This window comes from Scatophagus argus, chromosome 9 (assembly GCF_020382885.2).
Source record: "Scatophagus argus isolate fScaArg1 chromosome 9, fScaArg1.pri, whole genome shotgun sequence".
NCBI lineage: Eukaryota > Metazoa > Chordata > Actinopteri > Scatophagidae > Scatophagus > Scatophagus argus.
The window spans coordinates 7,268,161-7,283,260 of NC_058501.1; the positions used below are offsets into that span (position 1 = coordinate 7,268,161).

Below are 15,100 nucleotides of genomic sequence, written 5' to 3' on the forward strand. Positions count from 1 at the left end.
GCAGCCATGAACTGCTTCAATTATTAACTACACCAATCCTCCAGAGATTTGAAGAAGGTCATCTCTGCAATTATTTCTTTTTGTTTAGTCTTCGGTAATTCCCTTAACAACTTCCTGCTGTACTTGCAATCTATCTGGAAAGATTGTGTGTACTCACGTCACTGGCTATAACATTTGAATAGCCTGCATTTTAAGAGATAAGAAACTTTCATCTTTGCTGAAAGTCAAAAAAGTCATTTTATAGAGTGATGAACACGCAGAATTTGACACTAGAAGGTGACAATGAATTTTCTAGGCGAACTGGAGCAAGGAAAACTTGAAGAACAGATGATGTTTTATTGCAGAAGCTATTTTTTGAACAATGCTTGGTTAACCAAGGGACTCAAAACAACACAAGGTAACAGGCACAATGTCATCCAATTCTGCCCCTGTCTTTCTCTGAAAAGATGTATATAAGTTATGCAGTTTCTCCAGCTGTGGGCATAACCTGCATGTTCTAAAATGATTGGATATTTAGCCTAAACATTGTGTCCCTATCTCGTGTTCTTCGTGTTGTATGCTCTCTGCTACACTGAGCCTCTCTGTGCAAGGACGCTTAATTTCCGTCACCATCTACTGTGTACTCCCTATCTTCCTAAGCTTCCTGACCCATGGCCATGTACATAACAAGCAACTGAATGTGAACTGTGGAGAAAGGCACTCTTTGTAATAGGCTAGGCTGAGTAAAAACACAACAAACTAAGTAAGAAGGAAAATTCCATCACTGAAGGCTGTTTTCACATTAATTGTTCAAAGTATAAACTTTCTTTGAGCTCACTGAAGATCGGATTTTAAGAGGTGGGCCTACAAGCATGATTTGTGACATCACGAACAGTTTGGAAACAAATCCTGGTCCAGTATTCAGCATACAGGAGTGTGATGCCTCAGTGCACATACACTGAGAACAGACTTTACAGTGAAGTAAGACATATCTGTGACATATCATATTGAAAACATATCATAACATTTAATTTTGTGAAATGATGAAAAATTGATCTGGTGAAATAATGTCAGACAAACATTAGGCACACACACACACACACATGCACATTAAGGGCATAAAGGCACACCTCTATTGAATTTATCTGCAATGTGACCTCCTTCAAGTCCTCTGTCTGCTACCCACTTGAACGTGAGTCTTTACAGATACACACACACACTGAACTTAATCACAGTGATTTTTGTCATTTTCACCAATTCTAACAAAGCTGAAACTAAGTTTCAGTTGAAAAGGTTGGTTGTCAGGTTGAGAGCAAATCTAGCAAAACATATACATTAAGTGTCCAAAATGTACCAGATATTATTTAATGTAAAAAAAAAAAAAAATCTTTTATGCATTCATTTTGTTTTCTCTTGAGTTGGGCCTGGTGCTTTTTATTATCAACAATAATAAAGTTTCACAGCATGAGCGTTCATGCACGAATTGGCCAACCTACTACATGGCCATTCATAACAATGCATTTCTTGTGATCACGTGACCAGCTCGTTGTCGAATCATGTCGTTCAAATGATGTGACGCAGGAGATTCAAAGTTGGCAGCAACGTCTTTGTTGGCATACTGGCTGTTTTTATCCGCAGCCGAAGCTTTTATAAAACTTATAAAAGTTACATATTCCGATGTTTTTATACTCGTGAAGTGGGTTTTCAGTACCAGAATGGAAGGTGAAGTCATTGGACCGGGCCCATACAGGGCGACCAAACTGGTGCGTATGTGCAGATAACTTTAGACAGGCAGTTTTATGTTAAGCTTCAACTTCACAATGTAGCGTTAAATGTGTAACAAAGTTATGTAACGCTATCTAGGTACGGCCAAGGTGCGAGAGGTATGGAAGACTTTCTCTTATATTAAGTTGTCGAAAGCGATAACTTGCTTAAAATGTGTGTAACAGTTACATGCGTTTTGATCACTCAGTTCAAGCGTTTTAAATCTTCTCCTGGCGATAAAGGAAAGGCTAGCAGAACGGCTCTCAAAGTATGTTAGAGGGGTCCTTGACTCACTTTTCGACAAAAAAAAGCCACTCGTGGGTGGACAAATGGGTCTCTGTAGTATTTAGAAATGTCTGTACACGTTTCGACAGGTTGCGACTGTTTGAGAACCGTGCAGCGCTGGACATCGTCACGTTTACAAAGATATTCCTTACATTCTACATTAAAGATGATTGCTAACACACGAATGTGCCAGATGCGAAGTAAAGCTAATGTGTTTACTTTGCCATGTGGCACTAACCGCTCTTTTTTACATTTAACAGCATCATACACAATATGCACTGATCACTGGCTGTGGCTCGTAAACTTTAGCATCCTTTAACTATAATCACTTAAGTTATACGTCAGTACAAGCGAATAATTCACCCGTTATGAGAGCAGAAAGAGCACAAGTGTTAATATAAAGGTCAATGATGGTTCGGTTCGGTTCTGTTCGCGTGTCCCAGTAAGGTAGACTCTGAGTCACAGAACTGTAGAACCCTGAACCTGAAGCAGCTACATGGAATGCAGCCGTCCTTTATCAAGTTTATGTGTACTTGTGCCTTTCTGATTCTCACATGTCAGAATGTTGCATGTCAAAAGAAGTACTGGAGCTATAAAGAAATGTCAAGTTAAACAGTACAGCTGTACACTTTCATACATATTGCATATATCTATATATATATATAGACAGATATAGATATGCACACACTTTATTCTTCTACAGTGGATGTCTTTTTTATGAGCTAGTGTGTATTGCGTATTAGTTTATTATCATTATTATTATTATTAGTTATTAGTCTCAAAGTCCACAAAGCCATCACCTAGAAAAAACCCTAACTAAAACAGACAAGCACTTTCTGCACCGCTCTCTGCAGGAAAACTGCATTTTTGCATTTGATGAAAGCCCATTCCTGTCCTCAATGACATCTTGTACTTGTTTAAGCTTTTTAATCTTACCCATCATATGTGCAGTTCTTTTTCATTTTCAGACGAGCCGGAGTGAGCAGCATTTGCATCATAAACATTGTGTTGTCCCTCTGTCTCTTCTCTCTGTGTGCTTTTATCCACTGCTTTCATTTTCCCCCTGCCCATCAGGCTACATTGTGAGCTTTAATAATCCATAAACTCTTAAACTGAGCACCATCCAAAACGCCATGAGGACATAATGTTCTATTTGTTGTGATACCTGCCTACTCATCATATGACTAAAGAATAATAGAGTAGACAGAGTTGTTTCAGAGCAGATTATATACAATACAATAACACTCTGTGTGTGTGTGTGTGTCACTCAATGTCATTTGCGTTATGTTCCAAACGTCCTTCGTAACATTGCAAAACAGGAACATGTTGAATGCAAACATACTCACATGATTTGCTATATGTACTAATTTGCTGTGTTTTTACATTCTACATCATTAGTCACACCATATAATGTATGTCTCCCCATTATGCAGTGGAATGAAACCATTAAACTCTTCCGTGGAGGCATGCCGCTGAGAAGGCACTGGGCACACTTCCGCTACTATGACTGGAGTTTCACGGGTTCCGAGGCTGTGGATTACTTGCATGAGCTACTGAGGCGCAACCACAACTTTGGACCTGAGGTGACTCGCTACCAGACTCTGCAGCTGCTCAGGAAGTTCCTCAAGGCCCATGTCATTGAAGACATCAAAGGACGTCATGGGACAGAGGACTTTGAAGACAATGGCCATTTGTATAGGTACTACTTTTGTTGTGCTGTACAGTTATTCATATGAGTTGACACACCAGAATTGGTTGTTGCAGCATCTGGACAATTTGCCCTTTTCTCCCTTTGACTGAGCCCGGTGCTGTTGTCTTTCTGTCCAGGTTCCCTACACTGTCTCCCCTGAAGTCTTTTCCAGCAAGGCCTCTGTTGAGAGACAGCAGTGACCTGCCCAGACTCATTCGCTGGGATGACTATGAAGAATTGCCTCAGCAGGAAAACATGGCACCCATGAAGCCTGCTGTCATGGTAAGAAGGAGACAATCAGCCCCTCCAGTGCTTGCTTTGACTCATGCTGTGCTTACAGTGTAGTAAGCATATGCAGACTTAATACAGAGCAAAGGACAAGATGAGATCATTTCTGTTTCCCTGCTGTAATTACTACTGCGAGCTGTCTTTTAAATTATTCTGTTTATTCAAGTTTATACAATACACAGAAAAATGAAGTGGAAGGTCAGTGTAATTCAGTGCAGTGTAAGAGCCCAGCAAAAAAACAATTACTGATTTACTCACAGAGTTTTGAGTTTTGTTCCAACTGCCGCTATAGTTTTGTTGAATTTAAAGGTACATTTTTATGGCTGTGTTGTTTTGGGAAGCATTATATTGAAGGGCATATCTAATCTAACTTCTTACCTTACAGTTTAATACAATATTGTGGGACAGCCATATATATCTCTGAAAAGACTGGAAAATAGCATAGATGTAAAGATGGAGTCAGCCATTCTAATCCAGTAAACTTTCTTTTTTTTCAAACTGAGATGGTGAATATCTTTGCGGTCCCTCAGCTGTCTATTGTGTGTGTGCACTGAAAAAAAAAAATCTAGCGTTTGTATGCAACAAAAAAAGTGGCTTGGACTGAGTCACACAGCACTGTTCCAGCCAGTCAGCAACAGGTGCCATTTGTGCTCATGCATGTTGTCAAGGAGGAGAGATAGCACGACCTTGCTGTGAACATTTAGCTTGCTTTGCAGTTCTATAGCTGTTGTTGTGGTGTTAGCTATAGCAGCAGGAGAGCAGAGCCTCTGAAGGAGGGAGGCAGCGAGGGGGGTATTTGTTTGGCTGAGTTCAGACGTCATCAGTGCTTCTCCAGAATCACTCACCCCAACCTTTTAAATATCAACAAATTTCTGAGATGTCAACGACTACCCAAAATTTACAAAGCAATTTCTTAGATGTTGTATTTGACTGCATTACAAAACTGTGGCTTGTTGGTAACAAAATGATTTTTATGTTTCAGTTGAAGTTAAAAGCAACTTCTTCATTAATGGCTCTGTACCTTTTCGATCAGACCTCAGATCTGTGGAACAAAAGGCATAGTGTTGCTATTGGGGATGTGCATGAATGCAAGCTCATACGGAGGAAGGAGATAACCGCGAAACAAGTCGATCACACCTGGAAATCAATGACAGTTGCACAGTATGTAAACCTTTTATATAATTTATCCAACACTTCCACTCCACTTCCACTCCCACTCATGTTGTTGTTAAGAAACACTTGTTTGTTTTGCATTAATGGTTCCCCAACTTTTTTTCTTAGACCATTGCAACCATTCTTAGGAATTTTACTGTCATGGCACTACACAGATGTTTAAGTTTTATATTTCAGTATATAGTTAAATAATAGAATCACTTAGAATAAAAGCCAATAGGGACTCTGCAGACTTACAGATAAATACCTAACATAAAATAGACAGTGAAATAGATACAAAAAATGTGCTAATATGTTAAATGCATTTCTTTCATTTTTTTCCAAATTAAAATGAGCTAAATGATGTGCAAGGACAATAAAGGTTTCAGGTATTTTAATGGGACATGAACCTGCGGTTGGTGTAACCTGCTGATCTCACTCCACAGATGACTTCATACTTCATCACTCCATCACTGGTCTGACAGTCACTATTCTCCTAGTTGCTGAGTCTTAAAGTTCTGAGCCAGTAAAGCTTGTTGTGTTACTGTGGCATCCGGCAATCATGAGTTGTCACAATATATCTTGAAAGGAGTTTTTAATACTGTAATTTGAGGATTTAGTATTTTCCTTCTCTTTTGATCTGTAAAAAACATGATGTAAAGCTTAGTTAATAAAAAAATGTTCTGTCAGCGTGTGCTCTTGTCAGTAGATGAGAGTCAGAGAGGGGAGATTATCAACTAGTTAGTTGTTTTGTGGATGCTGTTGTTCCCTTGGACAGTTTAAAATATAAATATGCAAATATTTAATACTTTAGCATCTGTTAATAAGCCTTGCGCAGCCTCCCAAGGTAAAGTCTGAGAAACACTTGATTTGTTTATGAGAGGTGAGGGGTAAAGGGGCGTGCAGCCCAAAAATGCAAAATTAATATTTGGTGTGCAGGATGCTACAAATAAGTTAATATATGGGAAACCATGACACTGATGTGATATGTCTTTTGGACTGCCCTGCCCGTGGCACAGCCACTGCTCTGGATGTTTCATGCTGACTCTGTTGTTTTAGTTTGCAGAGAGTACTGGGCCTAATTTCATTGGATGGTGTTTTAAACCCAAACCATGTGAACGGCAAACACATCGTTCACAACGTGTTCAACGTTAACAAGACGGGCATAGTGGTATTGGAGAATAAAGCAGGTATGCATCTATTCACAGATCAACAATCATTTAGCTGCATCTCACAAGAATACTATGACTTACCCACTGTATCTCTTTTTGCAACTCCAGAGGACATGCCATATTGGGTGGTCTCAGCAATGAAATGCCTTGCCAATTGTAAGTTTACATACTCTGGCTGCTTTAAAAATGTTCTTTAAGACGTTACCATCTGTTTTGGAACTGCAGTGGGTACAAGTACCCGAAGGACATTACTGAAATCTCTAAAATGGCTGAAGACTCCAGTCATTAAATTGAAATTTTTCACTAATGATAATTTTGAGAATAGGTGCCATATTTTCCAGATGGCTAATAACTCACTTTAGGCATGTGTGTGTACCAACGCATATTTATGCACATATAACATAAAATACCACTTTGCATGCTTATATGCATGTGTTCAATGTTAACCAGGATTTACTGAATACTTCTTAAGGTTACATATTCTTAATAACACACTAAAACCGGTTCTCTTTCTCAGGGCCTAACGGCAATGAAAGCAAGCAGCCAGTCTACCCAGGTTTCGAGAGGGATGTTCTAAGAACAGTAGGAGATTACTTTCAGAGGCTGAAAGAACCCCTGCTGACTTTCCATCTATATGAAGTCTTTGTCAACATTCTCGGTGAGTGGATCCACCACTGATATTAGTGCACTGATAGATAAACAGCTGCGCAGGTGCTGTTCATTTCATGTAGCCTGCATGTTTGCCCTCAAAAGCAGGACTGTTCCCTTCTCATTTCTCTGCAGGCCTGCTGCAGGAGCAGGAGGTAGCCGCTGAGGCTCTTCAAGTCAGCTGTCTATTACTGCCGCCACCCAACCGAAGACGCCTCCAGCTTTTATTGCGCCTCATGGCCCGGGTGTGCCAGAATCCCTACCTGCCTCCCCTCAATGACTCCATAACGACGCGCACACTGGTACGCATTTAGAACAGTTATTTGCTACTTATCTTTCTACTACTTCTTTGACTGAAATCAGAAAAGACTAGGATTGTTCTGAAATCTTACAAATCAGCATGATAATTTAAGAACATAGTGTAATAAACAAACAATATAATACAAATATGATAGTCCTGCAATTAACACTTAATTAACTTAACACAACAATACACACGTATTAGAAGCAAGTTGAAAAATTTTATGTCACACTCGCATTATATTATTGCATTGCATCCTTATTTTGTGTCCACAGTTAGTTGTTTTTCAACCCTCATTGTGTCGCACCTCATAGGCACTACATACCTACTGGTCACAACAGCCCCAGGCTCACACTCTTCTCTCCACAGAATCATGACACAGTAGAAAATGCTAGAAAATCCTGTAGGGGCACACCCCTCCAAGATACGTTATAAAACATGTACAAAGCAAAAGGTAGGCAGCTCTGTTGTGATACATTTTATTTTATAGCTTGTATATGATGCAATGTATACTCAACTCAGACTATATAAAGTGTGCATTTAAGATGATCTTTGGTTCAAAACGGCCTGTGACATTCACAAAAATGTTTCCTGGTTTGTAGACTCATCATTTTTATCTATTTGACAGTTACTGCTAATCACAATGTGTACTCTTTTGAAATGTAATCTAATATTTTTATTTCACTTCTTGTCCATTTCCTTGCGCTCTCTGTGCAGATGGTGCAGATGTTTTCACACTGCGTCCTGGGTTCAGTCGATGAGATGGACTTGGATGAGCTGCTAGCCACCAAACTGGTGACCTTCATGATGGAGCACCACAACACCATCTTCCAAGTCCCTTCCAAGCTGCGCCGGCAGGTTGAGGAGCACCTGTCCCACTTCAAAAGAGTTCAGGTCAGCCCACTTTCTGGAGTTCCAGTCTATGAATGAATGAATAAATGAATTGATGAGCAGGGACATTGTGCCTGAAGAGATCTGTGCAGGCTGTCTGGTCCCACTGCTTTTCGCACCACAGTCACTTGCACCCGCTATGCGCCACATCTGCTCCCTTCCACAGTCCGTGTGTACCAAGCTGTATCTGGACATAATATGTGAAGACGGTGTGCCAGATTGGTTCCATAATCTTGCCAAGCACAAAATGTGGAAACGTGGTGCAGTAGTTGGTAAATTTAGACTAAAATTAAAGCCATCTAAAATTTGGAAATTACATGCATTGTTATGTTAATGTGAGTGGAAAGCACTTTGAGAAAGCAGCTTGAGGCTCTCGAAGACGCTGCATTTAGTTTTGGGTTTAGAGTTCCATCTGGCAAAATTATCTCTTGGCATTTGCCGCTGCATAGTGATGACCATTGGAAATCAAATCCAAGATATGAAAATAGGAGAGGCTCTAGTCGTTGAGACAGTTGCAAAGAAATAAATTTAAACATCAGTAGTAATACATGAAAGCGTAACCCAACAGTAATTGTGTTCAAGCTTTTCTGTAAAGAAAAAAGAAAGGGATGTGGGTCATTTTCCATCCAGCACAGGGTATGCAGATTTTCAGTAGAAATCATGTCGTGCAGTGATCAGAATCGTCACATGAGCAGGCAGCGATGGGATTACACATCAGCAGGTGGGGGCGGTAATGTTTGGAAGTCCTGCTGGAACGTTTGGGTGTGAGATTGAAAACACTTCCATTTTATTCTGTGAGCTTGGACAGTCATCATGTGACATTGCTTGGTCAGAAAGATAACAGACAGACACAGTGACACCGTTTTTGTGCCTGTCCTTTTGTTTGACGTCATAGAGCGGATTTTTATGTTATCTCTGCATGCACAGTCGGTTCATATTGATGCGTGCACGTGTTTTCTTTTGGCAAGCACATCTGAAAATGTCGAACACAGACTGTATTGACTGTATGTGTTCTACATTGTTTGGCCTGCAACTGTAGGCCTAATTGATTTTTATCTTTTAGTTCAACAATAGATTGCCCATCTCACTCTGTGAATTGGACTGAAACATGATTTCATTTTAAAATTCTTTCTGTTTCCGAGTCATAATATTTCTCCTATTTAAACTGTTCAGGGGAACATGTAGGCATAACCAGCCACTCACTTTGTAGTGTTAAAGAACATTTACGCAGAAGGTCAATTCTAAACCCCTGTACAATAGTGGACGAGTGTCTCTTTCTTTTTATTAATAGGGGCCTGGTGCAGACTTAACCAACAGATGTAGCTAGTGAGCTTTCTAACAATTTTGAGTTGTCCTGCTATAACTGAAGTATAAAACATTTTAGAAATCAGGTCTGGGATGCTATGCTTACCTTCCAATTCAATACTAATCCACCAAATCAATCATCATTCTGTGTGCCAAATCATTCATTATTGTCATTTTGTTGAACTGAGGACTTGTGATAGGGCTTTGTCAAAAACACCTTATTTTACAATAATAACAACAATAAAGAAATTCTAAATATCATCCACTCTCTAATTACTAATATTAACAAGCAGTGCAGAGATCCGGAATACCGTAGATTCACACCAGTCTGTTACTAAATATGTACACTAATTCAGCATTCCCTTTGGGTCTTCCATCAGATCAAATATGCAGGATCAGATACAGACTTCAGCACATCTCCAGCTTTTTGTAAACAGATCCACAGGGTGGAATCTGAGGGGCAGAAAGTGATAGGAACCCAGACCCCCCTGCATGAGCTGCTGGAAGGCCTGATTGCAGACAAAGAACTTCCTGCCAAAGACAAGAGGAAAAGACTTAAACAGGTAAGGCTGAGCTAGTCGGAAAGAAGGCGTGTTAAAAGAGAAATGTTAAATGTAGATTGGGTAGGAGGTGTCTCTTTGTCTTGATGGGCAGTTCCTGTGCAGCAAAATGAGACTGCTTATGAGTAATGTGCCTTAACTGTATGCCTGAGCCATTTATATTGACGAATGTGCTTGTGTGTTTACAGCCTTGTGTTTTTGACCATACGGTGTAGAGTAATGATACATATCCCGCTCTTTTCAGTTCCAGAGGTCGTACCCAGAAGTCTACCACAAACGATTTCCCACAGATGAAAGCAAAGCTACTGTCATATCAGATAAAGCCCCACGATTTAAACCTCCTCTCATGTTCCTAAACCTGAAGAAACCCTTTCAGCCCTTTCAGAGGAGCTGGAGTTTTCGGGCATGATCTGCTAACACTGATTCATCTGCACTTCAGGCTGTATGCACAACTTGATTTTGGTCACATGTGGTCAACCACCTTTTAATTTCGTTTCATTTAATGTTTAATTTGTAGCACTGTTAAACTAAGATTACAATTTAAAGGGTCAGTTTACAAATATAATAAAAACAATAATGATAATTGCCATTCACATTCCTGCTGACTCCTCTAGCCAGATAGCTTGATTTAGCTGACAAGCAACAACAGCAACTATTTACGAACTTTGGATTAGATTAGATTCAACTTTATTGTCGTTACACATGTACAAGTATGAGGCAATGAAATGCAGTACTGAAAACTACAAACCATGCGAGTGGATGGTTGAGCTGACCCTTTAAGAAATACATTTTTACTTATTGTGTTGCTAGGAAACTTGAACAATTTATAGAAAACAATGATCCACTAACACTGAGAGAACCACTTATGTTTCTTAAAATGAGCTCTTATACTTGTGTATTGGTACACTTTTATGCCTCTGCAATGGCGACAGCGGCCTTATGTTTTCAGGTTGTCCTTCTGTCCGTGCATCCTGTTCTTGTTTCCGTGTTATCTCAGGTACGCCTTGAGGAAATTCCTACGATTTCTACTTTAAATTTGGCCAAAGGTTACAGTGAACTCACAAAACGTGTTTTTGGCCATAACTCAAGAATCCATACACTAATTATGACTAAATTTCACCCAAATGTCTAATAGGATAAAATAATGAAATGATGACATTTTATATCCAAAAGGTCAACTTCACTGTGACATCCTAGTGTTCTGCACTGTTCTGTCCATTATTCAGCACCATAACTCAGGAACAGAAGGGGAGATTGTTACCATATTTCACATTTGGTCAGATAATGAAATGCTGACGCTAATTTTGGGTGTCCACCTTGAAACTCTGCTGATTGTATAGATCTTCTGTGCTGCCGGGTTCAAGGTGTTTGTGAAGCATCCACATTTTAGGACTTGTAGCAGCTTTTATGGGCAAACATGTAACCACACACAAGCAATTTGACTCTTTGTTTTTGTTCCTCTCAGTGAACTTACACACTAATAGACCTTCAGCAGCAGTCCACCACCAGCTCACTGGGTTCACTTTTATTGAGCTTCAGGTGATTGTTGTTGCACCATGTGTTGTCTTTATCAGTGCTCTGTAAAAATAGTCTTTAATGGAAGACAGAGTGTTTCTCACTGGAAATCATTTTATTTTATTTAATTCCTTCAAAGTCTTCCCCACGTGTGGTTCTGGACAGATGTGGATGTAAACTACAATTTTACTGGTTGGCAGGGGCATATAGCCACAAGGTACTTATACTAGTTCTAAGATACTGTATGTTAGAAAGCTCTGACAAGCAGGGATGGTAGTTGATTGACATTACCATTCTTGGACCGAATTGGGTGAAATGCATTTCAAAAGTATTAATAGGTTATTAGGTGTTAACATTATAATTTGTGAAAAGTTAATGATCAAAACACATACCCCGAAAGCATTTATACTGATATGTATTTTTGTACTGTAGCTCTGCTCTAAATTCAGATACATTTCTTCAAAGAGATTCTATCATTTCATGAGCTTGACTCTTGTAATGCAAAGATGCATTTCATTTTCATGGTCACTGTTTGATGTAGACTGGTCATTATGATGTTGAATCGAGGCAACTGTGCCTCATCTGAAATCAGCCTATGAACATATCAAGGGTTTGCTGAGAAAGGGAGTGTATGTGATGTGAGCAGCTCTCGAGGAACTTCAGCTGGTAATTGCTAGTTTTGAACTACAAATAAATTAGAAATGAACAAACATGTCAAGAGCCTGAGTGAAAATAGTACATTAAAGTTGTTTGACAGCATGTCTTTTTTTTTAATTTTGATATGCAGTACCTAATCTCAGAAAAAGGGAAGAAGAGGCAAATGCAAACATTTTGCATGCTATAAAGTGTTACAACCCTTTCTCTCTAAACCCTCCATTCACCTTGCTTGATGGGTCCTACTGTATGTGCACTCTTAAAACAACTCATTTCATGTGTTGATTTACTGGTTTTATTCTGTAAATAGGAACTGTTTTATTAATTGGTACTTATTTCAGTGTCTCAAATTCTCTTCTCATTGTTTTCACTGTAGATTGTCATTTTCTGTTACTTCTTGCTTTGTGATGTTGATTGAGATGTTCTTTACTTAAGATGAGACATGAAACTGTTTATTTTTATTGATTTGTCTATATTGACTCCCTTACATGCTGTTGAACAAATAATGCTGGAATAACTGTTACACTTGAATTGCTGCTCTGTGCTGGAAAAAATTCAATGGGATGAAAGTGAATTCATCTAGATGCTGATTTTTCTATAAAAGCTCTAATTGCCAAGTGTGACTGACTTGTTGACATCTTTTTTGATGTAATAACTGTCTTTATAAATTACAGATGATAAGATATGTTGCACAGGGTGCGTTGTCATGGTGTAACACAAACATGAACATGAACAAGCAAAATGCAGCTTGCCGTGTGGGACTGGAAACTGAATAAGGGCAAATTCTGCTGTGCGTCATCACTTAGTGCTGCAAGAACATAACATAACATAACATTCCCAGTCTGTAAAGCACATTCTGTTGTCAGCATGTTCATAAGAACTCATGGTTTTAATAATTACTTATGGTATATGCACACACTTTGTCCAATTCCTGATATTGGATACTTACAAAGTACTTCAGGTGAAACTGTCTATTTACACACTGAAACTCATTGTTAAGGTCTTAAGGCTTTCCTGACTCTATTTGAGGTGTGTGTGGTCAACCTGACGGAAACGATACACAAAAGTATAAAAACAAAAAAACATGCAATTTGCTGTTGCCAGCAAGTGGCGCTATGAGAATAACCAAATATTTGCATGTAAGTGCTTCAGGTTTAAACTCTTAAGCACCACCACGGACACACTTCTCAAGTTCTGAAGAAGCCTCACAGGCATTACACAAGCCTACCAAATTTTGTCCATCTGGGTGAAACATACGAGTTTTGTAGGGGGCCCCTGGAGTCATTTTGCCACGGCCATTACAGAAATATCAACACCGAGCGTAGCCCTGCAGTGCCTCATCTTCACCACAGGATGCCAACTGTGACACAAGCTGCAAGCAGCCTACACTGCCTGTCTGAACTGACTTTGCAGGCTATCACACAAACGATCACACCCCTTTCACTATTTAGGATGGCAATGACTGTTCCAGGTATAAGGCGAACCCTCAGATGTTACCAGAGAAACAGAGTTATGTACTTGTTTATATTTTGTTTACAGAACTCATGAAAAATTAATGGTCTGTGTTTCTTCAGTGAGTGACTATGGTATATGCAGGATAATGCCCTGTAAGGTGTCCTGTCCTGGCTTCCACCTCTGCTTCTGTGTTGTCCATGATTTCCAGATAATGCACACCTCATCACGCATGATCCCTTATATAATAAATGACAAGTACAATGGAACAGGAAAATACACTGAATATGTTTTTTTTGTATATTTAATAGAAAATATTTTTCTTTCCTTAACAAAAGCAATGCGTTTTCCCAGACAGATACTTGAGAATAAGAATTTCAGTTTTAGACATGACCCTGTCTGCCTTAGCGGACCCTTCTCTTTTTTTTTTTGCTGTACGCACACATGAAAAAGCTTTTGACTGATGTTAATTCATATGACAACAGAGAATAAATTAGTCTCCAGGGCCACTGTGAGATGTTTTGCTGGTGTGTGACACCGCAAAAGAGATGCAAGTCAGCAGCTGACACCTGCATGATTTCACAAGGAAACATCCCACACAGTAAACACTGGCTCGTACATGGAGGTGGAGAGAAAACTTCAGTGTCCCACACAGCTTCTGACCCTAGTGATTCACAGTGTTGAAGCCTGTGTGTTTAAAATTGTGAACACTCTGTCGAATTATTCTGATGGCACAACAACTTTGTGTTTATTACAAATTAGACAACGCCGGTGAAAATCTGTCACTGACCTCTTCGAATGGGGAGGATTACCACAGTGTGTGGAGATTTTTAAATTCTGCATTAAATGTCAAAGCAGGATGAAAGCAAGTGTTTTACAGAACAGGTAGTTTTTATCTTCACCAAGACAGCTGTTTACACAGGCTGTGAAGCATAATTTTAGGCTTCAGATCTGTTTTCTTGTGTTGAGTTTGTGTACGGGCTGTCAAAATGCAAGGTGACTCACACAGCTGCAGCTCTGGGACTATACTTGTACACAGTAGTGCTCTGAACTAATCTCATGTCAATTGTCAACTATTTTGACATGCTCACAATGTTGATAACATACAACATTGTTGGCTTCACCTGTGGCAACCATGCATGTCTGTACATCTGGTGGGTGTGGAGATATCTCGTAAGATAACACAAAATATGAACTGGGTAGTGGCATGACATGGTCAGCGTATCACCAAACTTGGATTAATCCTCTCTGGACTGTGAAAACACTGAAACAAAAATGCCATTCTCACAGTGATGCTGCAGGAAAAGTCAGGAGATCCTGTAAGTTATGTAGGATTCATTAGAAACCATGAATATCTGTTCCAGATTCCATGCCTTCCAACAGTTGTTGAGACATTTTAGTCTCAGCCACAGCCATCGTGACTCTAGGCTTGTTGATCCACGTA

The 15,100-nt window shown here is 39.5% G+C and overlaps 1 protein-coding gene across 1 annotated transcript; it reads left to right on the forward strand.

The window, feature by feature from the left end:
- The first annotated feature begins 1,540 nt into the window (after nt 1–1,540).
- On the forward strand, nt 1,541–12,824 carry depdc1b (DEP domain containing 1B). Its single transcript, XM_046400378.1, has 11 exons — nt 1,541–1,742; nt 3,462–3,727; nt 3,856–4,000; nt 5,040–5,167; nt 6,218–6,348; nt 6,439–6,486; nt 6,848–6,988; nt 7,114–7,280; nt 7,997–8,173; nt 9,856–10,038; nt 10,280–12,824. Exons 1-11 carry the CDS (start codon nt 1,695–1,697, stop codon nt 10,442–10,444), a joined length of 1,599 nt encoding a protein of 532 aa, XP_046256334.1. The 5' UTR covers nt 1,541–1,694; the 3' UTR covers nt 10,445–12,824.
- The last annotated feature ends 2,276 nt before the right edge of the window (nt 12,825–15,100 follow it).